General features: G+C 41.4%; 2 protein-coding genes across 3 annotated transcripts; one reads left to right on the plus strand and one right to left on the minus strand.

Moving 5' to 3' along the window:
- Positions 1–6180: 6180 nt before the first annotated feature.
- Positions 6181–10212, minus strand: LOC115738569 (ATP sulfurylase 2). The gene is made up of 5 exons (XM_030671196.2): positions 9458–10212; positions 8264–8669; positions 7648–7908; positions 7326–7412; positions 6181–6543 (listed from the first exon to the last, which is right to left on the minus strand). The coding sequence occupies exons 1-5, from the start codon at positions 9997–9999 to the stop codon at positions 6406–6408; spliced, it is 1434 nt and encodes a 477-aa protein (XP_030527056.2). The 5' UTR covers positions 10000–10212; the 3' UTR covers positions 6181–6405.
- A 1917-nt stretch (positions 10213–12129) lies between these two features.
- LOC115738568 (5'-3' exoribonuclease 3) lies at positions 12130–24624 on the plus strand. 2 transcript variants are annotated; one of them, XM_030671193.2, is made up of 23 exons: positions 12130–12607; positions 13403–13505; positions 13586–13662; positions 14108–14299; positions 14560–14679; positions 14780–14842; positions 15197–15346; positions 15456–15620; positions 16286–16363; positions 16451–16537; positions 17971–18342; positions 18547–18642; positions 19124–19219; positions 19314–19384; positions 20044–20172; positions 20258–20334; positions 20429–20469; positions 20587–20661; positions 20753–20910; positions 22501–22605; positions 22700–22775; positions 23433–23512; positions 23713–24624. In XM_030671193.2, exons 1-23 carry the CDS (start codon positions 12404–12406, stop codon positions 24392–24394), a joined length of 3297 nt encoding a protein of 1098 aa, XP_030527053.2. In that variant the 5' UTR covers positions 12130–12403; the 3' UTR covers positions 24395–24624. The 2 variants fall into 2 exon arrangements, with proteins under 2 accessions (XP_030527053.2, XP_030527054.1); XM_030671194.2 differs by lacking the exons at positions 12130–12607; positions 13403–13505; positions 13586–13662 and having other exon boundaries at positions 14159–14299; positions 14594–14679.
- Positions 24625–24991: the final 367 nt, after the last annotated feature.

A 24991-nucleotide genomic window follows, 5' to 3' on the forward strand; every position in this document is an offset into this window, starting at 1 on the left:
TGTGGGGTTGTAGGGGCAAAGGACAGACCAAAGGGGAAGAGGTTGGTGTCATGTTCAGAGAAGAGAAGGGAAGAGAAGTGAAAGTGTGGTTGCCCTCCCTTCCAAAGGACAACAAGGACCCCTTCCGTCCTAGTCGAGACCACCAAAGGCTTTGGCCCCACCTCCATGACCTTGTCTCCAATCCTAACCCTGGGGGTGTGTTTGTGTGTATGCATTCAAGTGGAATACATACCCACCACCCACAACTATTTCCCCCAAAAAAAGAAAAAGAAAATTAAAAAAAAAAGAGAGCATTCTTCAGACAATGCATGTCCTCTTACAAATGTATATTCTCTCTCTCTCTCTCTCTCTCCTCTTGAGAGACCGACAGTCATTCTTTGCCTCCAAATAGATGGAATTGCATTGCATTGCATGCATGCTTTGGGTTTCTCTTCCCAATGAAAAGGGAAATTTTAGCGTTGGCAGGACTCTCTGGCTGTGATGTAATTAATTATGTTGTAATTGGACCTTGAAGGATGTTGTAATTTTGGGTTTTTTTTTTAATGTATAGTGACGTGTGACATGAAAGTAGTGCGCTTAGGATTAATCGCTGCTCGTGAGATGCTAAGGAGCCGCGCATCACAACGCTTATGGAGCAGAAATCCGTTTGGTATAGAAATTTATTTGGTTATGCAACTTCATTTTTTTACTTCTTAAGTATTTTTTTTTTTATCTAGAAGTAGTTTTTGGAGTTACTTGAAGAAGTGAAAAAAAAAAAATTTGCTTCTCTTCAAACATTAAAATCTTAAGCGGAAATTGATTTTTAAAGTAGAAGTATTACCGTGCGCGTCCTAATTGTATTATTTTTTTTAAGTGTGCATTCGACCATACACAATCATTTTGCTTTCTTCCACCTCTATGCCAATTACGTACGAGGATAGTCTCGCGTCTAGTCGAACAATCTTCGACAAAGCTCCACTACAGCACATCCGAATTCAATGTCCCAAGCCCGGACGGACATAGCTGCGTGCATGCCGAGTACGCCAACGCAATGTCGATGGCAGCCGCATGATGGAGCAATGGCGGCCTGCTGTGATTGCAAGTGGGAGGGAGAGATTGGGGAAAGAAATTCGGGTTTCGTTTGTTTTATATCAAATTATTTTGTGTGGTTAAGTGCGCATATAACGCTGGATCAATAAGTGAGCAATACTTTACGTTGATTAAGTCATATCGACGAATCTAAACGGGTGAAAGTTCGAAAAATCGCTTCCCAAAAAATTCATTCACTCAAATAAACGTGCCCTCAAAGTATAAGTAGAATTTGGACCCAAAAAAAAAAAAGTATAAGTAGAATGTTCATCCAACAAATTAATGCCACGTGGCCCCCATCCAACCCCTCGATATACTTTCAAGTACTTTCAAGTCCTCTTCTACGGGGCGATACCCTCTTGATTGCTGGGGTTTTCTGATTCATGATGCCGCGGGCCACGTCAAACATATATTGCAGCGACCAAGTTGCTGCTCCTTCGCATATCTGGTCTCCGTGCTTCAATTTACTACTTCCGCTTTCATGTAATTAGGATTGGGTACGGATCGCGAAATTTGTATTGCATGAAGACGGATCAAAACTGATTAAACGAGTCAATTTGAGTCTGGATCATTTTCGATCCGGACCGACCCGACTCACCCGTTTGACAGGTCAACTTTCATGATATTCACATGAACACATGCTAGATTTGAGTATTATCATTTTAAAGTCGAGCTGCGAAGCCGCCCGCTCGCTCGACGTTCGGGCATTCTCGGTTTCCGCCGTGAACGCCCCCCAATTGATTGAGCTGAACAGTTCGGTCAGCCATAAAAACCCCAGAGAGAGCTCTTGCTCAACAGCCACTCAAAAGTGCAGAGCAGGGAGCCTCTCCCCTCCCCCCATTAAAAGGAAGCAGCAAGGTCCCCCGTTGGGGCCAACCACAGAAATTATGAAGGATCTCTCAATGTCTTACATTATAAAATCACCAGAAACGTTGACACTTCATCCACAAAAATCACTCACATGCGTGCAAAAAGCCATCTTAGCCCCGTCTCTCTGCCTTTTCTCATCCTTCTGTACTATGCAAAAGCTTTCTGGCTCCAATCCCCTGTTTTGAGCCTTCTTGAAATTTCTCGGAAAAAACCGGTTCTCCGACGGGTTGTTCGGCCATTGAATTCATGAAATTTCCGTATGTTACCTTACCTCGTGTACGGTTTTACGACCAAATGCACGTGAGCACGGCCGGGGTCACAATGATGAAATGGATGTCTAGACGGACCTTAAAGATGCCCACTTCTTTGCATTTAATTGTTTACGGGTGATTTTACACGAGCCGGGTAGAAGATCTGTTCGCACGAGTCGATCGAGTCACGACTGAACCGAAACCTGTGTTCTTCGCCGTAGCGCCGCGGCTACCATCTTCTGCATCATTGTTAAAGCGGAGTTAAGAGACCTGCCTAAGCAAAAGTCGGCAAAAAAGCAACCCAAGTAACTCAGACTGGGGCCATTGCGCGCTGTCTGCGTCCGAAAGGGAAGTTGAAACCGAAACTCCTCCCCCCATGTTCTGTGACTCACATTGGTTGTTGTTGAGTTGGAGAAGAAGGACATCAGAAGGAAAAACGAAAAAAGGTAAGGAAAAGACTGGTCCACACAGCCCTCAGTCACGGAAAAGCAGTGGCTTTTTGACAGTCTAAACAACAGTTTGATAAATCGAGCCGATCCATCCTCTCACTATGAACATCAGGACTGTTAACTGCAAGAATGACTCGCATTAAACCTCTTCATACGGTGACCTGCATCCCGATAAACTCGATCGTCGTGGGCGAGTTTGGCCGGACGTCTCGGCGATTCGTCTTCTCTTCGGGTCATGTCACGCACGATGAGCTGAGTCGTGATGCGGTGGGGTAACAAGCCGGTTTCTGACCAATGCGAGCCGCACACAACCCACCTCGAGAAGAATTTGCCGTGTCGTTTTTACGACGAATTAATCTTGTTCAATATAGCAAAGAATTATTCAGCACGGATGTCGAATAACAGGTGTTCCATTGGCGATGCAATTGAAGAGGGGACCCTATCAAGCCAAGAGGGCCATGTTACTTCCTCTTCCTCTGCCTCCTTTTTGCCAAGTGAAGACATGATGATGCAGGACAGACTTCACCGCCTCAACCGCAACTGCCACCATCAATGGCCCTTTTCTTCTTCTTTTTTTCTCCTCTTGGTTGCTCTTGCACGAACCTTCTTTGAAGGTTCATTGCTGGACTCATTCGGTCAGGAAATTGCACCGGGGGCACTGAGAGCATCTGGGAAAATGTGTGTGTGTGGCTCATCCAGAGTCCAAAAACGCCACTGCACGATAACTGTGCCGCTTTAATTGGTGTGCTGTCTCAAGCCTGCCTCAGATCTGAAGTTGCCTCCTGGTTAACAATGCTTCAATTTCACCGTCCTATTTAGGTTGGTCATGCTAACGGCGGGGCGACGCGAGGCGGGTCTATACATCTCGATCGATGTTAAAAAGAATGGGTCTCGTCCGTTGATCGGAAGACATTATCAAATCTTGGGTTACGACATTTCTTTTTTTAGGAGAATTGCGAAAACTTTACTACGGAGAGCAATGACCCTCAAGATTCTGGTCTTGCCATAGAACAGGCCGTACGTCCCGGCCGCGGACCCCGAGAACAGGGGCTTGTGCCCCCCCTGCCAGTGGGTGCAAAATTAAAGGAAGACAATACAGTTGTTTCGTGGACCTATTGTCGTGACACGACGCACGAAAACTTTCAGAAAGCTTTTCAAAGTTTGTCAATCAATTCAAGCTCAGAGACCATGTGCTCGCTTTGTCAGTGTTTCGATTCGATTCCGGTCAATTTATCTCCTTTCTTCTTCTGGATAGAGATTGGTCTGAAGTACTCCCCGTAAGTCCTTGGCTCTCCGGCTTCCTCGGGATGGACAGTGTGACCTGGTCCCCTTTCCTTTTCCCCTGTTTTCGTTATTTTTGTTCTTGGGGCCATTGTCCTTGAACCGCGATTTGATTATGAATGGATGAACATTATTCACTGGCTAATGAACACTGTTCTGTCACGAGAGTGAACGTTATCGAACGACATAACGTCTCGCGGCGGAATATGAAGGATTGTCCTGCTACTGGACAAGTTTATCACCGAAAGATTTCAAGCCCCGTGTCACCCCGACATCCAAATCAAAGATAGGGAATAGCGACTAGTCGATGATATTACGTCGGAATGATGTACCTCCGGACCCAAGGGAGATAACCGAATTTGGACAATTTCAGGACGGGCTGCCGCTACTTCGGCAATGCAGTCTCACAGCTTCTATGCCAGGTAGCATTTGAGACGGCGCTCGGCACAGGCCTTGCGATCTTCATATTGTTGAATCCTTTTTCTAACAAATTTCGAGTGCCCCGCATCCGATCATCAGCAGCTAAAGCCCTCGTTTTACCATATTATTCGCTAGGAAGAGAAGAGATCAAATGATGTGTAATACATAAATCTCGAAGCCTAGCAATTTTTTTTTAGGAAAATTTCAAAAAAGAGTTCGAAGTGCTCTCGTTTTCTCAAATAAGAGCATGAAATGAACTTTATTTCAAATAAGGGCTTGAAGTGCTCAAATTATTTCAAAAGAGGGCTTAACTGAAGCATTTGAGATGGCCGTCGGCACAAGCCTTGCGATCTTCATATTATTGAATCCTTTTTCTAACAAATTTCGAGTGCCCTGCATCCGGTCATCAGCAGCTAAAGCCCTCGTTTTACCATATTATTCACTAGGAACAAAGGAGATCAAATGACATGTAATATATAAATCTCGAAGCCTAGCAATTTTTTTTGGGAAAATTTCAAAAGAGGGCCCGAAATACTCTTGTTTTATCAAATAAGAGCCTGAAGTAAACTTTATTTCAAATAAGGGCCTGAAGTGCTCAAATTATTTCAAAAGAGGGTCTAACCAAAGGGCATTTTTGTCTTTTATCTTTTATATTTATTTTTTAATGTTTTTCTTTTTACCTTTTCTTTTTCCCTCCCCTCCTGTTCATCTCATCGTCTTCCCTACGCACGTCTTCTTCATGGGCTGTTGTCATAAGACCTGCTCCAATGCCTTTACCTATCAGAGCCTCCTCCTTCCGCCGTCGATGCCGGTCACCATGTCACAAACGAGTGGCATCGTCTGTGCTGCTGCCAACATTTTGATTAGGTCCAGCGAGACCGACACCTTCTAGTCGCTGCCCGGTTCGCTTCGCCGTTGTTGTCCTCAACGTTGGGCTTTGGTGGCTACTCTATGTTGACTAAGCATCATCCGCTTCTTCGTGCCTGTGGGGGTGGTCAGCAAGCTTGGACTGGCGGTTCGTCATCGAATCGAAACCAAAACATCGAACTGAGCTTCGAACTCGATTGATTCCAAAGAGATGCTGGAGCTAGACGCCTTGCCTGAGGAGTGCATTGCTCACATACTCTCTCTCACCACCCCGCGCTACATTGCCTGCTCCTTTGCCAACTCCCGCACCTTCCACTCTGCCTCCGACTCCGACGCCGTCTGGCACAAATTCCTCCCACCCAATTTGGACCTGATCGTCTCGACTTTCTTTTACCACCGTCGCAGCCGCCTCTTGGACACTCACTGACTAGAAAAAAGGATGTCTTCCTTCGTATCTGCAGCGCTTCTCGTCAATCCGTATCTGCAACACTTCTCATCTCATTGACGATGGTCACAAGGTACTTGATTTTTGCCGAACAAATTGTGAGGCTTTACATTGGCCGCTAGCTGAAATGATTATCGGGTTTGTGGGCTTGGAGTTTGATTTAGTTGAATCTTAGAGGGAAAAGGGAAAGTCTTTGAGATCGGCTTGAGGGGCGGATGTTTTGAACTTCTACGCAGAACTCCGGCTTTGTGTAATCTGCTTCTCGAAGGCCACGTCCTATCACACGCGTTGAAGAAGATGTGCGGGGTAGGGGGGAAGATGATGAACAGGAGGGAAGGGGAGGAGAAAAAAAAAAAGGTAAAAGAAAAACATTAGAAAAATAACAAAAAAAAGTAAAAGACAAAAATACCCTTCAATTAGGCTCTCTTTTGAAACAATTTGAGTATTTTAGTCCTTTATTTGAAACAAAGTTCACTTCAAACCTGTATTTGAGAAAACAAGGACACTTCCGGCCCTTTTTTGAAAATTTTCTTTTTTTTTTTTTTTTACATCGACTCTGTTTAACATAAAAGTTGAGGAATCGTCCAACATCGTTATGTCTACCAAAGGGTGGGAAAGAAAACACAAAGAATTCCAGAAGATCCAAGAAGATAGCATCTACCCAATTTCAGACAATTGCCTATAGGGATCCCCTCTTATTCTTTTTTCCTGGGTGCGAAGTCTTGCTCGAAAGCAGCCGTGTTTAGTTACAGGCCTAGGAGGATAAAACGGTAGCTTGCTGTTTAGTCTCCTCCGCTTGCAAACTCTTGTAGTACTTGACCAGTACCTCCCATCCTCCGGGGCACATAAATCCATCAGGAGGGTTCTCACCGTTTCTTGCATAAGTCCTCATCTGCACAAGAATGACATGGTCAAGATCTACGAATTCTAAGAACATAAAATCCGGGTAACTATCAGTCACTTAACATGTAATTTGCACAGGATCTTTGATTATGCAGGGACATGCCTACAGCTCCAAGACTGCCTGTTGCAATGTGGACATATTGACAAGCATACTAGAAAAAGCTTCTCGAGGTCTTTAAGAAGTTCTCAACAGCAATTTCTGCTACAACAACAAAGGGGTCTCGCACACTATCTATCACTATCAGGTATCACCATGTCATTTTCTGGTGGTTTTGAACTTTTGCCCTTCCCCCTTTTTATCTTAATCTGGTTTAAAGCATGAAGGTTCATTTTGATCTCTAACCAAAAGGATCAATTGCCTCAAGGTGACACAAGATTTTGCCCCACTGACCTGATAGATCTTAGCCCATATTAATGCAACATGAAATAGTGTTTTCAGACAAGCAAAGTGTTTTCATGCGTGAGCTAATAATTGTAGTTCTAATTTAAGTGTTTGCTTTTGCCGCATAACTCACAAATGACTACGTCAAATTACGTTTTGATCATCTTCAAACTGACAAACGGCTTCTAATCAACTGAGTCTAAATGCTCAACTGTGCAGCATTAAACTTGTCATATAACAAGTCTAATAACAGAGGGAGAAGATTCACTTTTCCACAAAGAAAGAGTGCAGTCATTAGTATGCATGTTCTGCAACTTCCGGCTGCTATAGGGAGACATTATTATTTTCTGTACTATCCATTCAAAAGCTCCAGAAAGTAAATCTCCTACCTTGGTCCCAGATATAAAAAGAAAATCCTTAGCACGTGAAGGATCAAAAAATGCCATTTTCTTCTCCACCATGTTGTATGCAGCCACCTGCAGAACATGAAGTAGAAAAGTTGAGGAAATTTTACAAAGCAAGAAGTATGAGATGCATTGGACATGCCGAATGATATCCAGATAACACAATCAAAACAGAATAAAGAAGAGCAACTTGCCCAATATCATATGGCAGAGAAAACGAGTAAAAACCTCCAGGATAACAAGAAGATACATTTCAAGGGTTTTTTTTTTTTTTGGGGGGGGGTTTGTTGAAGGAGAAGATACTCACTTTGAATGGCAAAATGTTGAGTTTCTCAAGGCCTGGGGCCATGCTCAGCACCTTTTTCCCATGATCAGGGTCATACAGATCCCTCTTCTCCGTTGGGTGCCCCATACCAGCTGGATCTCGACCAACTATATAGAAATTGGCACCGGCATTTATCCGTGCCTTTGCATGCCACTGTACCTCGGTTGGACCAGCATAATGCATCGGAGATGGAAATATGGACACAACTGTGGTCTCGGGATCAAGAACACCATCTTCAAGGACCTGGAAGAGCAACATATCATTAGATAGTCAAATAACATCCAAACATAAAGAGTATCAAATAACTTGGACGGCCATTCTTCCTGATATTGAACAGATATTCTGGTAAAACCAAATTCACCAATGATGACGGTCAAGTTGTGTGAGAAAAGATATTGCTTACTAATGTCCACCTCTTATCTTATCAAGTCAGGAAAACAAGATTGACCATTGTGTTTCGGTCTGCATGGTCAATACACTTCAACCAGCAGAAAAGAGGCACACACGGCATGTTCCATTTAGACCCAATATGCTAGATAATTCCTACTAGGCTACACTGCAGGACTATGGCAAAGGAATTAAAATTGATCAAAATAACCTTGCTATGTTGTTCCATCCGAACATTCAAAGGGACATCGTCAGCTTTTGTATAACCTCCAAGAGGATGAAGCAACAGGATCGGATTCTTGAAGCCCATTTCCAGCAAACGCCTCCTCGTATCATTCATCAACAACGCGTGCCCATTATGCACTGGGTTTCTTAACTGAAAAGCGAAGACGGCATCAGCCTGACGCTGGTCGAACTCTTTGCGCAATTGTTTAGGCGAAAGCCTGTAGTGATCAAGCCCATCATTGTATTTAATCGGTTTCAACACTTCCAAATCTCCACCAATGAGCCAGTTCCCAGCAGGAGTTATCGCCTCCTCAACGTACGGCAATCCGGGAGCAGTTGTTCCCCAAGTCCTCGCTATTCTTTCCTCTTTGTTGTGTTTGTAGATTTCAATACTGCAAAAGGTTAATATGAATGGTTCCTAGTAAGAACAACTTATTAAGTGTAGTCGCATGGAAGCTAATGGTAATTTATTTTGCAGATACAGCACAACAGGACACTCCGGCACATGTAAGTAAAATGAGACGATGACAGAGACAAAATAAAGATTTTTCTTTCAGTACTTTTGAAGTACAACTAGTAAACACAGTTCTCACAAGAACGCCAGATAGTCAAATACTAGGGCTGTTGGCTATGGCAAGCGCACGCCAATGATGCTGCACCAAAAATAACACACTACCGACTTATGAGCGGGATTTCCGAATACAGAAACATTACCATAGTTGTTCCAGCTAAAAAAATAATTGGTGCCGCAATTCAAAAGCAGGTGATTTCACTCAATCGTCAAACATATAGTATATTGAAACAATTCCTTCCACAAGTCATTGACAACAAAATATTTGATGCCGCAATGCAAATGCAGGTGATTCCACTCAGATATCGGAGAGATTCTTTTACTGAAATAATTACTTCCACGAGTAGTTATCAAAACCCCTACACAGACTAATGTTGAAATCAAGCTATAAAAAAATCACTGCTCCTCGTGCGAGTGGGAATTAACAAAGTGTCCCGCACACCTCAATGTGGAAAGGAAACCAAGGATAGCGACTCGGACCCACGAATTAACAAACGATTAGCGACAGAATCAGCCAGTCCCTAATGAAGTAGATAATTTTGTTCTTTTTCAACAACGCATCAGCATTTTCCGACAAAAGAAAAGAAAAAACATTGAAACAGCATTTACCTCCGAAGAACCGCGAGCAAATCCCCATCGGGACCGACCAGCCCCACATTCTGGGACGACCTGATCGCGTCCTTAGTCCCGTCGTCGATGGCCAGAACGATCGGAAGCGACATGTTCACGACCGATCCGTCCCCCATCCTCAGGCAATTGAAATGCAAGGTTTGCAAATACTGCTCCTCTCTCATGAATCCCTTCAAAGGGCTCGCCCACCCTTCGCTGATCACGTGCACCCACTCCAGATCGATCCTCGTCAGCCTCACCCTCGGGAACGCCTCGGCCTCCTTCGCCTTCAAAACCCGATCTTTCTCCTGCACGACGAGGTCGACCAGGACCCCACCGTCGGGGTCGATGAGGGAGCTCCTGATCGAGGCCTTGGCGGCACTGTGACCCAGCATCTTGGGCTTGCGGGGGAGGCGCGACAACGGGTTGGCGAGGTAAACTCCTCTGGGCCTGACGTTCTTGAGCTTCGCTCTGCCGATCTCTTGGCTGCGAAACCAGAGGTGGGGCGTGGTGGCGACGTGGAGTTTGATGGTTAGAGACATGCTGGGATGAGGAGGGGTCGAGGCGGGAGTGCTGGAGGAGAGAGGAGGCTAATTTGGGAAAACGCAGCGAGGAGGCTAGATTGGGCAAGCATCTTGCGGGGGGGTGTGGGAGGAAGAAGCAGCAGAAGGGGAAGAGGAAGGAGTGGGCAGTGTTGCGAGAGGCGCTGCTGAAAGGGAAAAGAGATCCACACGTTCTTCACTGGCGGCGTCTGTGGGTGCGCGAAGGACGAGAAAGACGTTTGCTTTATCTTCTCTGTGGATGGAAGTTGGCGGGGCCGGTCAAAACGTGCTCGGGAGGAGGGTGGGAGTGGGACCATGAGAACTTAGGAAGGAGGGCTCGTGCCCGGTTTTTAACATCATGAGATCATTGCTACCGACGGTGTTGTAAGGCCATTTTGAGGAGGACAACATGGATGGCGCGCCATTCCCGACATGATCACGGGTCCGACGGCTCGTGAGTCGTGGGCCTGTCTACGCATGCCTGAGCCACAAGGGTCTCCAAAGGTAGTGTTAGCCGGGTCTAAATAGTGACTCGTGGTTACTAGGTCTAATTCAACACTTTTGATTTTCATAGTTCTCGTACGCTTTTCCCTCGCCAAGGGATCTAAACAATATTTTAGATTGATTCCAGAACCTTGGTTCAAGCCCATTCGTCGATCACGCTATGACAAATGGAGAAACGAGCTAGTAATTTATGATCATTTAAAAAAAAAAGAAAATCAAAACCGGGTTTTTTTTTTAAGGAAAAAATTGGACATGACCGAAAAAGGTTAAGAGCGCATGCCAACACTTCTGCTCTACAAATCAATTTCTACTTCTGAGCAGAAGTTGATTTTTCTACATCTTGAGGGATCTTCAAGTGGCTTCAAAACTACTTCTGAAGCAAAAAAATACTTCAAAAGTAGAAAAATTAAGTTCCATAACCAAATGGATTTTTGCTTTAGAAACACTTATGGAATAGAAATTCTACTTTAGAAGTGTTTTCATGCGCGGGCCGTTTCCTTTAATTTCTCTTGCAAGTAGACCCGGTCTCGACACTCTGGGCCCACCCAAACCAATAGGCCCGAAGAGCAAATCGGGTAGGCCCTAGGCAAGCCATTTCATTCTTGTTGGACCCGAGCCCACGTACATTCACTTGGGCCAGAATCATTTCTCGAACCACATGCGATTATTTGGTTCGAACCATGGGCCTTGTATGTGGGTCCGCCCACTCATTCGTCGGTTTTGTAATTTCGTCTCTTCATCTCTCCTCTTGCTTTGGTTATCCGAACGATAATAGAATTATTCCGTCGCACTTGCTTTCAATACCTTCCAACCCAATTAGGCCACATTGCTTGTCTTCTCCAAATTGTAAATCTCTCGCGTAAGAAATTCCCAAAACTCGGTGGAGGAAAAAAAAGAAAAAAACCCTCGAAATTTGAAAATAAAAAGAATTTTTATTAAACGTACTGCGTCGACGTAAGAAGCTATTTATATATTCACCGTCTCATGGTTAACATGCGCCATGAATTCGATTGCAAAGATAAGCGAGAAAATATACGTACTCGTCCCAATGGTAAGCATGCAAATATATTGATAAAATGACACAAGTGGTTCTCGGACTTTGATTCAATGTGCAATGCAGTTCATAAATTTTTAATTTGGCTAATATGATCCCGAACTTTAACTCAATGTATAATTTAGTCAATGAACTTTTGAAACACATTTAACTTAAGTCCATGATGTTTTTTTCCCCTAAAGTGTGCAAGTTATACATATAGTATTTCCTACTCAAAGTGCAAGAAAGTCTACAATAGGGTTAGCGGCCAAGAGTATATTGAATATCTTCTTATAATTCAGGGACTAAGTTGAACATATTTAAAAAATTGAGGGACGATATTACACATTGAGTTAAAGTTCGAGACCATATCGATCAAATTAAAAAATTCAGATATTATATTGCACGTTGGAACAAAATTCAGGGACCATTTATATCATTATCCCAAATATATTTCCACGCTGGCTATGGACCTGTTAAGAAGCAAAATCAAAATCTTCTGGCAAAAACTTGCAGTAAAGTCCATGTGGCATTTGCAATTTAGCCCTTTTATTAATCGCAAATTGCGACCAGGGGCATGTAATTTGCCCACAAGCCATCTTCCTCGCTGCCCTAACTGGCAACGCCAAGTCGCAACACCGTGTCCCGCTCAAACGTCCTCCAGCCTCGATCTCAAGCTCAAGCTCAAGTTCTTCACGTTTCCCGTTTCTTTGGTTCCTCCCCCAATTGCTGCATCTGTCCTGATCCCTCAATTTCTCTCTCCTAGGGTTAGGGTTTCTGTTCGTTCTCCTTTCACTCTCTCTCTAGCTGTTGCTCCCCTCTTCTTCTCTCTCCTCCTTCGTCCTCGGCTCTGCTCGGGTTTCCGAGATGGGAGTGCCCGCTTTCTATCGATGGTTAGCTGAGAAGTACCCGATGGTCGTGGTCGATGTTGTTGAGGAGGAGCCCGTCGTCATCGACGGGGTTTCGATCCCCGTCGACACCAGCAAGCCCAATCCCAACAACATAGAGTTCGACAACCTCTACCTCGACATGAATGGAATTATCCATCCCTGCTTCCATCCCGAAGACAGGGTACGAGTTTAACGATTCTTTCTTCCGCCGTCTTTTCTCGTGAATTGTTGATGTGTCTATATGTTGTTCTCGATGCCTTGTCGTCTGGAGTGGTCTTATATCTAGAAGGGAGATAGCTGAGCAATCGGTCCAGCAGATAGGATGTGTTTGGTATTCATCAGTACCAGGGTATTAGGGGGGAAGACAATTGAAAAGACGAAATTGTTGTCCCTATCTCGACTGTTAGAATGTCATGCTTATCGAGTAGTTGATGTCTCTGTCTTTTTGTAAATTCTACAATGATGACTGAAATTGTGTTTGGAATCCTGAAGATCAATTGGTTTGGCAACTAATAGCACAAAGCGACTGGATATTCGTCTGTGATATTGTTTGATCACGAATCCAGCTCAACTTACTCTCAGCTATATATCCAATATGCTCTTACAGCATGAATAATACACACTAAGCTAACTATTCTCTACGTTAAGTAGAATTAATGCATACTTCAAGCCTGTGTGATCCAAATTCTGGTTGAAATTAAGTTAGAAAGAGCCACGCTGAAAATTGCGAATGCACCATTTCCTTATCGGCTAGTGCAATTGCTTATAATCTAAAGTTGTAGCTAGACTGAGGTCATTTTTCCTTCTTAGTGAGGGCAACTTGGCTTATTCTCCTGGTACCATCAAGGAATTTAAAATAACTTGTGAAGTTATTGGTTTATACTTTGTTAATTTGTGGGAGATGAAGTTTGCATTTTGGTTTGTTTTTTAACTCAGTCATGCAAAGATTATGACTTTTGTTTTTCACCTGTTGCAGCCAGCTCCAACGACATTCAATGAGGTGTTTCACTGCATGTTTGACTATATTGACAGACTTTTTGTGATGGTGCGACCTCGAAAATTGTTATATATGGCTATAGGTAAACACACCCTTAATTTTTATGTCCATGTGCTATGCCAAAATCAAAATTGTGATAAATTGTGTGTGAATGACGAATAGATGGTGTCGCACCAAGAGCAAAAATGAATCAGCAGCGGTCGAGGCGTTTTAGAGCAGCTAAAGATGCAGCAGAGGCGGTATGTGTTTACTTTTGTGCAAACAACTCCCCACAATTCATAGTAGTCCCATTTTGTATTTTAGGATGATTTATGGCATGCTCTGAATGGACTTAATTAAAATAAAAATTAACCTGATTAATTCCTATAATAGTTTGCTTTTGTTACACTTATGCGAGTCCTCTATTTCTTCGAATGCTAGTGCAGATATTGGCACATGATGCATTGGTTCCTTTCATTGCATGTTTATATATGTTTCTTTGTTGTATTGATGCAGTTATGATGGTTCATTACAAAGTTATTTCAGTATGCATTTGGAAAATAATTGAATATTGATGTCCCAGTTTTCTCAGATAGTTCTTTCTATGTCGTGTGTGCCTTGGGCAAGCCAGTAATCCTGTGTGGCATATAGTTGTGGTTTATACTTAACTTTCAGCTAGTGATCTTTGTGATTTTTCTCCTGTAGGCAGCTGAAGAAGAGCGGCTAAGACAGGAATTTGAAAGTGAAGGCCGGAAACTACCTCCGAAGAATGAATCTCAAATTTTCGATTCAAACGTCATTACTCCTGGAACTGAATTCATGGCTGTTTTGTCGGTGGCACTGCAGTATTATGTCCATCTTAGGCTAAATAACGACCCTGGATGGAGATCTATTAAGGTACCTTTATATGAAGGCCATCTTTTCTTGCTTAAGGTGTCAAGGTATGCCCTGTATATGTTGATGCAGTACTGACTTGATGCCAAAAATATACAGTTGAGTGATTGTAGCACTGACTATTCCAGGGATTCTATTGTTCAAGAAATAATTCACATAAGACATAGATACTTTTATTTTGCTTTTAGTGGAATTCAATTGAAAGGTTGATGTTATGTCGGTAGTAAATTTGTAGCTTTTGCTTATTGATTCATTTTTTGAAGGTTATCCTTTCTGATGCAAATGTTCCTGGTGAAGGGGAACACAAGATCATGTCATATATTCGTCTCCAAAGAAATCTTCCTGGATATGATCCAAATACACGGCATTGCCTGTATGGTTTGGTATATCTCTTCCTTCAGCATGATCTTCATCCCTGCCGATTCCTACTGATTATAGACCTCTGCTTGACTAATTTGTACTCCTCATTTGATTCCTATGCAGGACGCTGATTTAATTATGTTAGCTTTGGCCACACATGAAATTCATTTTTCGATTCTTCGAGAGGTTTGTGAACAAAATTGTCCTAGCATTATCTTTTGAAATATGAACTTTTCTTCATGGTCACGCCTTGTCTACTTTGAGGAAAAACTCATCTTTGGAAACAATAAATAAAATTGGATGGAGGAACATCTTAGGAGGTTGGATACATCTTCCTGTAGAAATTCTTTTGCTTAGAGTCGATGATTTTCCAGGTATTCCATTTTACACACACACCCTGAGAGATACGTACACTTTATGCGAGCCTTTTTGTTCTAAGAGGTCATTCATATATGGTTCTGTGAGACTCAGACTTCTCCTGGAGCTACAAAGCAAGAGGTTGTATCACCAGTTACTAATCGCATTTTCCTTGCATTTCAGATTGTTTTCACTCCCGGTCAACAGGACAAGTGCTTCCTGTGTGGCCAAATGGGTCATTTGGCAGCAGATTGTGAGGGAAAGGCAAAGACGAAGTCAGGAGAATTCGATGAAAAAGGTGATGATGCTGGCATTGTTAAAAAGCCATACCAGGTTAGTTGTAGACGTATTACTTGATTATAAGTGATCGAATAGAGGATAAGTTTTGATGGCCAGAGCTATCAACATATTCTGAACCTGCAATTTTTTTTTTTGTATACAGTTTTTGAACATTTGGACTCTCAGGGAGTACTTAGAGTATGAGTTCAGGATCCCAAATATTCCTTTTGAAGTAGATTTTGAGCGCATCGTGGATGACTTTATCTTCATTTGCTTCTTCGTTGGCAATGATTTTTTACCTCACATGCCAACCTTGGAAATTCGTGAGGTACGCAAAAGTTTTTGCAGTGTCATGTGGTTCAGAATTGGATGATGTTTTAGGATCAAATAGCAAGCATGTTGATGTGCTCTTTGGATCTTTGGGTTACATTTGAGTGGAAAGCTAGATTGTTAAAACATTATATGCCTCTTTACTGGTTTTGAGATTCTACATAGAACTAAGACCCCTATGGCCTATTTGAGGTAATGTAATTGCAAGGCAAGGTAGGACTAACTGTACTTGTGCGTGCTTGACCATGTGTAAACTACTTCCTTGTAGGTTGACATTTAGCATTTGGTGTTTTTGGCTTTTGGTCGAAGATGCAGGCTGTTTATCCCTCTGATGATTGTTTGAAATTTTCTATTCAGCTTCTCATCTATTCTCTGCTGAACACTTGGTGTATTTGGATGCTTGAAATAATGCTTGGCATTCACTTTTTTTGAATATGCATTTACTTTCACGTATGCTTGAAATAATGGAGATTAGTTATTTGTAAACGATATAGCTTATATTGGAATTGTGTATCACTATTAGAGGAGTGGCTCTTATCTGATAATTCTTCTGATTCGTAGTGTGTCAGACTATCATGCACGCTGAGACCATTTTTTTGGGCAAGTTGTAAGGACTTTTATGGTAAAAATGATGGCACAAACTTTTTCTGTTCCTTGTTTCAGGGTGCGATCAACTTGTTGATGACAGTCTATAAGAATGAATTTAGAGCATTGGGTGGATATTTGACTGATGGAAGCAAGGTATTCAGTTGAATTTTTGTTTTAGTGGTTGATTTTTTAATAGTCACTTGCTTACCATTTTGCCCCGCTGTTGTTTCTGCTTGTCAGCCGAATCTGAGCAGGGTTGAGCATTTCATTCAGGCCGTAGGGTCATTCGAAGATAAAATTTTTCAGAAAAGAGCAAGATTGCATCAGGTTTGTATATCTATTGCTGGCATCCACGTGTAGTCCAGTCCAGATGATGCTTTATTTTCTGTGGAGGACTTAGCTGCACCTGCTCTCTTAGTTTGTTGTGTCATATATTTCACTTAGATGAAGAATTCTGTTGTTGGACTGGGACTACAAGTTATACGTGCTTAATGCTCGTCTCTTGGGCTGTTGTATAGGTTCGAATTCTTTCCATGGCTAATAATTTTGGAACTAGGGAAGATCCGACATTTAGTACTATAGGCATTGAGTAGGGAGACTGAAATGCTCATTAGGAGAGGAAGATGGCAATTGATCCTCTGAAAGTATGAGCACTGCTCTAAATCACTAGCTCAGTAAAGTTGCCTTGGTGAGGGAAGTTCTGAGGAAAAACTTCTTCACTCAAGGAAGGAGAACAGGGCACAAGACAACAGGATAGATTGAGAGAAACAACTCTGCATTTTAACATTTAATGCATCTGCTCGTTGGTGAATTTTAAGGGACGAAGGGCATTCCTGATGCTATTCTCAAAAGGTGAACTCTACAACTTGTGCATGTAGACTTCGACATGTGAAAATATGGAAGCGGAATGTAAACTTTCTTGAAAGATTTCAGAAATAATAAAAAGCTACTGGAAAGCAGAAACAAAGGAGTGGGTATACATAGCCCTAATCGTAGCTGTCAACTTTTCTTCACTTGTCCTGAAGTTGGTTCAGTCCCTATGGTCCCTTAAGGTGAAATTCTGACGTTTTTTTTGGCATTTAAGTATGAAGCAAGAGAAAAAAGTAAGCAGACAAATACAAAAAGTTAAGTATGGGCTTCTTTCCGCTGAAATTAACATTAGCTTGGAAATCTGGAGGGGGGATTTTTTTTTTTAAATAATGGAGATCGAAATGGATGTGGGATGCGTTGAAGTTTGTGTTGTTTGGAAGAGAGAAATAAGAAGAGCTGACACTCGGACCATAACTGTTTTGTTGGGCTCTCATATTTCTTTTGCCCCAATTTTGAATATGTGTTATAAGTGTTGCGTCTTGAACTATATGCTTATGGTAATTTGATAGTTATAATCTTCCTCAGCACACTTATCTTCATTTTCTTTCCAGCCACTTCCCTTTGTCCAAAACTTCAAAGAAAATTTACTGTATCACTCTTTTTTTTTTTTTATCTTCTCAAATTCGTTGCTTTTACCTGGTCTTTTTAACTTTTTGCCAAATATAGTTATTAGGAGATGCCGGTGTTAGATGCATTTTCAAGTAGTGGACAGGAATGCCATAATCAGAGGAAGGGCAATCTTGCATTTAGTCATTCTCAGTTCTTGCTTAGTGGCTTTTGTAGTTTGTAGTTGTCCCTCTTCATGTTAAATGAATTATGTGCTTCAGATGCTGTATTATCCTTCTGTTGAATTGAACCCTTGCTTTCCTCCTCTATGAACTCTTTCTCAGCGGCAATCAGAAAGAATAAAGCGTGATAAGGCTCAAAGGAGAAGAGGCGATGATGCAGCACCTCAAGTCGAACCTGAGTCTTTAGTTCCAGTTTGTCGATTTCAGGGCTCCCGTCTTGCTTCAGGTGCTTCACCCTCTCCCTATGAGCAACAAGGATCTGCTCACAGTTCAGAAATTACATTTCATGCCAAAAAGGTGCAGCAAAGTGAAAAAGGAACGGGGTCTTGGAGCCAAGTTGACACTAGAAACAAAAGGAAGTGGACTTCAGATGGTAACGCGACATCTTTACGGGCACATAAGGTTGCACGATTGTCTTCTAGTTCAACAATAGGTGCAGCCATTGTTGAAGCAGAAAATAGTCTTGAAATAGAGGTAGCTTTCCTCTTTTCGAGGAGCACTCTAATATTAATTGATACTAAGCACTTTTTTTTTTTTTTTTTTTTTTACAAAAAGCAGTTTAAAAATGTCAGGTTTCCATAAATGCCTCTCTCAAATTTATTTGGGCACACCTGTCTTATGTGCTGGCCTGGGTGTAGTCAAGGCATTTTTATCACCGTTGTCTATTTTTTCTTTCAGGTGCATGAGAATAAGGAAGATTTGAAGGCAAAGCTTAAGGAATTACTTCGTGAGAAGTCTGATGTTTTTAATTCCGCGAACCCGGAAGAAGACAAGGTGCCTATATAGCTGTTGACATCATAGTATGCTGTTAGTGTCCTAGCAAACCATTTGTACAGCCGAAATGTGTAATGGAAGTCGTTTGGTTTATGAGGCGTTTGACCGTAATAAAACTTCTCTAGATATAAATCCCTATCAAAAAGCTTTTCTAGATTTGAATCTGCTTAAAGCAGAAGTGGCAAATTAAGAAACCTAAAATGACTCCGTAGGTTCTGTGTAGTCAACATACAACTAGGAAACTTGGATATTTGCTTGAAATGGCCTATGTACATTTTCTTTTACACATAAAGGTTTTACTTAGAGTATGGTTATGACGACAATCAAAATATCTAAATTATTGTTGGTGTGATTTCAATTTACTATAGAATCTTGGAGATGGATCGGAAGCCGGAGACAAAGTTTTCTTAATGTGTTCTACTTTTCTAGATCTACTTTTGCTTTTCTGCTGTTTCTTACAGTTATTTTTCTTGATCATCAGATCAAATTGGGAACACCAGGGTGGAAAGAAAGGTATTATGAGGAAAAGTTTTCTGCAAAGACTCCAGAAGAACTTGAAGCAATCAGGAGAGATGTTGTGAGTGAAAGAGTATTATAGTCGTTTTCTGTTCTGTATACTTTGTATCTGACTCTTAGTGATCATTTTTCACTCCTTTGTATTGTCTGGCTAGGTTTTGAAGTACACAGAGGGCTTGTGTTGGGTAATGCATTATTATTACGAGGGAGTTTGTTCTTGGCAGTGGTAAGTTTCATCCTTCAAATAGGATAGTCGTCATACTTTTAGTGCTTCAATAGCCTTTTAGTGGTTTGTGGTTGTTTTTATGTTTACCACTTGAGTGTTGCTCGTGCATGGTTTGTTTTTCCAAGAAGCTTATATGCCAGTTAGTATGCATTCCATCAACTGTATAATTGGCTAAGGAAGTCTATCAGATCAAGTCTTTGATCATTATATCACGGCAAGTGATTTGGAAGGATCTTATCACTTGATTTACTGAGAAACTGCTATTCAATAGTCATGTTAAAGACACCTCGTTTGATGTTTGTCTTCTCAGGGATTGGCTACGTTTCCTTTTCGACTACTTTGATTTTGTCAAAACATTCACGTGCTATGATATATGTTGGTAGTTTTTGAGGGCTCTCTGCTATAAAGTAGAGACATAAATATTTTTGGTATTTTGAAGTTAAAATAACAATCAGGACTTCTTTGTGGGTCTCTCTACAAGCTGTTGTAATGTCCAGGGAAGGAAAATCTTCCTATGAAAATTACCAGTCAAATCAACTTAGCATAAAGATTACAGAACTGTTATGAAATTTCTTTTTATGAACTGGTTAAATATTACATGGATGGCTAATAGATATGTCTGATTGAGTATTTGTTCCTTTGGTGGTTCTTTATTTTAGGTTCTATCCATATCATTATGCGCCCTTTGCTTCTGATTTAAAGGAGCTTGGCCAGCTGGATATAAACTTTGAGCTAGGTTCTCCTTTCAAACCTTTCAATCAGCTGCTCGGTGTTTTCCCAGCTGCAAGGTATGGCAGTGTTGTTTATTCATCGTTTTGTTTGTGAATAGAATGGATATTCAGCTGTACTTATTGGGAGTACAATTTCTTGCAGTTCCCATGCCCTTCCAGAACAGTACAGGAAGTTGATGACTGATCCAAATTCACCCATCGTCGATTTTTATCCTTTTGGTAGTTATTCGTCTGCTTGTGTAGGAAAACATAGACTATGTTTTAGATTTGGCTCGGTGTATTTATCTGCTATAACTTTTGCTTTATGCTACAGATTTTGAAGTTGATATGAATGGAAAACGCTACTCTTGGCAGGTACTCCCCTTTTTCATTGCATTTTCTAACTCCTAAATGTGTACTTTTTAATTTTAATAGATGATTGTTAAGTCAAGCAAGCGGATTTTGACCATTTAACTGCATGCTGCTCTGAAGGGTATTGCCAAATTGCCTTTTATAGATGAAGTTCGACTTCTTGCAGAGGTTGAGAAAATTGAACATACTTTAACGGTATGTAATTTAAGAATTGTTCAAGAACTGTCTCTAGATAACTCGGGGTGGATCATCTACTGAGAGATGACGAGCTACCAATATTTTGCAGGAGGAGGAAGCACGGAGAAATAGTGTGATGTTGGACATGCTCTTTGTGTCATCATCTCATCCTCTCTCGGTGTGCATATACTCCTTGGACAACCGCTGTAAACAGTTGATGGACAAAGACCGGGCTGAAATCAAGGAGCAACTTAAACCTGAGTTGAGGTTTGTGTTGGAAATAATTTAACTCATGAAATTGCCAGGCCACTTGATTGCGAGTATGCTTAGATTTTACTGGTGAATATTCCATTTGTTAAGAGTTGCGGGCAGGACATATACAAAATGGATGCCTTTATCTTAGGAGGGGGTGTTAGCGGTTTTATTTACATGTGGGAAACGTGCTGAAGAACAATTCTGGTTATTCATCACAAAAGAATTTTCTAGCTTCCCTCCATCTCTAGTTATAGGGTTGCCACCAATTTTTCCTCATCTCATCTCATCTTTCTTTTTTATTTAAGTTGCTTTTTAGATCATAGAATATTCAAACTGGGGGGTTAGATGCTTAAAGTTCTATATTGGGGTCTAAATCCAAATTCTCTCCTGTTCTTGTGTATTTGTTGTGTACTAGAATAATTGTGATATTTTGTGAGACTACCGCCAACTGTTGTAAAAGCTCAAGTTGTTTGATGAAGGCGTGGTTTGGTATCTAATTATTCTATGATTCCCCCTCACGCTTAGTCTAGTCTTTTTGACTAGTACTAAGCGTGGAATATTTAGTTGGGGAGGCAAATGGGACTTGGCGAGATTTGAACTCGGGATCTCTTGCTCTAATACCCTATAAGATTTTGTGTGACCATTGCCAACTGTTCATATTTTATTTGTCACAAGAAATCCTTCTTAACCCTAGTTCGCTTTTTTTCATGAATCTTAGTATTTTAGACTTTCAAGACTTGGGCAGTTGCACAAGTATACCTTGTTATAGTTAGCTTTAACATGTACCGTGATGACATCAAATCACATTGGAAGAGAAATTTGAGGATGTAGATCTGTCTTGGTGAAGAATCTTGCTTGTGCCTATTAGTTGCAAGATCACAATCTACAATGATATCAACATTCTGACTGTATAGTCACTGACTTCCTAAATGATTAGCAAGTACCTTGATGGTGAAAAAAAGAAACTACAAATGACTCAGCAGTTTTCATTGCTAAGGTTTGTTTAAGGTTATTTTTACTTTTTCAAATGTTGCTGTTCTTGCAATTTGATTTGTATTTGACGGAAAATATTCAAATCCTTTCCACTTACACAAATAACGACATTTAGTATGACATTAATTTCTATAGTTTTTAGAAAATCGAAACAATTGTTTCCATTTTCATTTGAAGGGAAAATGAAAAGTAGGATAAAGTACTTTGGTGTGGGCAATGGCCCTAAATAGTGGAAAAAGAAGATGGTAGAATGATACTTTGGCAATAATTTGTGTAGCAATGTTGCATAGTTGTGCATAAACAGTTGTGTCCGGTCATGTCCAGTAATTTTTTTGTTTTTTGTGATTGAACCAAGTTGTACTCTCCACTGTCAAGTTCAAAGGTAAATATTATGCCTGTGTGATGATTGCCTGGATTTTTATATGGTAAGAAAATTGTCTGATTCTAAGGTGTCAAGCAACTAATATGGGAAAATTAGTTCTGCCTGTTCTTGAATTCTTTCGAATTTTTGGATGACTAATAGTCATGTGCTTGGATGATCTTTCTCATTTGATAAATTCTGATATTTGTTTTTATACATTATTCTAATTTTTTTAGAGCTACATGCAGTGGCGGGATGAATGGCTACATTTCACCTTGCGCTGGAGATCCATGTCCTCCTTTTTTCAGATCTCCAGTGGCCGGCATGGAAGATATCATGAACAATGAAGTCTTGTAAGCTACAGAGAACTTAGTACAATCTGAGGTAAACTTTACCTAGGCGTAGATGAGCAAATTATTAATATTGTTGTGTATCTTGCTGTTTCAGATGCGTCATATACAGACTCCCAGATGCCCACAAACATATAACAAGGCCACCTGCAGGCGTTGTGTTTCCCAAGAAGGTATATTCTCATAGTTTCAGCTTGTGAAAGTCTTATGAATTCTTGGCAATGATCAAAAGACTTGCTTAATTTCAACCCTTTATTAGTACATTCTTGGTGATTGTACATCATATACTGGGGATGTTACATTGACAACTGTTGACCTTAATGCTCTTTTGGAAGCTGTTTGGACAGGCAGGCATACAGTGTATATGCACAAAGGTATTTGTTCAAGCTGTGAGAAGTGAGAAGACAGTTAAAGCTACTGACATTTCGTCTTTTGGTCACATTAACTTATAGGAGAATATGTTGTTGAATTTAGTAATCCGTCATGACAGTGCTTATTGTTTTTTTCTTTCAACAAATGGTGCTATCATGATGCAACATGACTTAATGAAAATATGCTTCGAATATGCAACAATTAGTCTAGCTTATTGCTTGCTTCAGGTTTGTCATTTAATGTTGTGATTGAGTTCTGGACTCGGTTCATACTTTTTCTTGCTGCTTCGATGTAACAAGTTTCTGTGGAAGCACTGAAGGGAACTCTTTACATTTTGTGTAAATTGACTAAATGATCATGGACATATTTTTGTCAACAAGCTTATACCCCGAACTGAGCGTTAATCTACCTGCTGGTAATTGGATTTTAGTTCTGATCTACTTTTGCCTTCCTTTCAGATGGTGCAATTGGAGGATGTCAAACCTGCAACTGCTCTGTGGCATGAGGATTCTGGAAGGAAGCCATGGGAGAATGGAAGGTATTTTTAGTGATTTCTGGTGCATACGGTGCGAACAAGCTATTGAGCTTGTATTTATTGGTGCCATTAACTTTGTTGGCCTTCTTTGACTGTCTGGTGCATCACATGATCGTACTTCTAGATTAGCAGCCAAAAAAGAAAGATACTTGTCATAGTATAATATTGACACCTTGTAATGATACTTCTCTTGACATTGCCAGCAACTCAAACACGGCTTACCAGAGGCAAAATCCCCCTGGCACAATCTCTGGGCGGCAGCTGGGAGACGCAGCACATCGGCTTGTTGCCAACAGTTTACAGTTTAAGGCAGTGGATGCTAATGGTTATGCCAATTATGGGCATGCTCCACCTCCACGTTATCCTGTGGGCCCACTTTCATGGCACCAAGAACAGTATGTAGCGGCTCCACCTAGGAGTGCACTACCTCCCCAGGGTTTCCATCAGCACCCAAATGTGACAAGTTCGAGAGATTCCCGTGATTATGGTCATGGTCGATCCCACTCTCGGCCAACAGCTCATCCTCGGAGTCATGAAAGAAACAGCCCCTCAGCATCTCCGGGCAATGGTTCCCATTCCAGGCATGGAAACTATCCACGAGGGCAGTATCATGGTCCATCCAGGTATCCCCCTGGACCTATTCAGCGGCCTCCCAATGTGAGTGGTTCTTATCAATATCACGAGCCCTATGATAGCCGTCACCACAGTTCCTATGTACAAGGAGGTCCTCCTCCTCAAGCCCAATGGCATGGAGGCTGGACTCCTCGAGGAAATTATAACCAGCCCAGAGGCTACATGGGCCCACAACAATCAGGAAACCCTTACTCTGCGCTAGACAGAAGAGGCTATCGGCAGCCACCTCCGCCAGGCTTTGGCCGCCCGTAGAATTTTTTCCTGTGAATTGTGATCTTACCTTTATTGCTTTAGGTGAGAGAATGTTGTACAATAGTCTGTTTTTTAATTGTTCAATAGCTGTATCAATTTTTTCTTCTACCATACCTTGTGGGTTTAGGTGCGGGTTCATTTCTGCACAGATAAGAGGGAACATTGTTATTTTTCTGTTTTTCTTAAGTAGCAGCTGCCATTATGCCAATAAAATCAAGCATTCAATGGCATTTGGTAGCCTTGATTGATGTTTTCTTCATGTATTCGCGTCGCATTCTCTCAAGTTGCAATAATCCTGGGAATATGATGATGAGGTGTTGGCTGAAAGTGAGGTGGTAGTTTAGATAATTCATGGTCCAAGTGAACGAACAATGAAGGAGGTCACAAGGATGGCACTCCGAGTTCTAATAACTTGGGGAAGTTGATCTTCCACTCTAATGATAAGGAGTAGGGAGTACCTGGATTTGGCCCCTGCATGAGCTTTGCATGTTACAGGTTAATTCTTATGGGTAGACACTAGACAGCATCTTCTCCCTCTAAACTCGCAATTTTATTTGTTTGGTTGAAACTAGCTTATTCGTGCTCTTCTTTTATTGT

Source organism: Rhodamnia argentea, chromosome 2 (genome assembly GCF_020921035.1).
Source record: "Rhodamnia argentea isolate NSW1041297 chromosome 2, ASM2092103v1, whole genome shotgun sequence".
NCBI classification, from domain to species: Eukaryota; Viridiplantae; Streptophyta; class Magnoliopsida; order Myrtales; family Myrtaceae; genus Rhodamnia; species Rhodamnia argentea.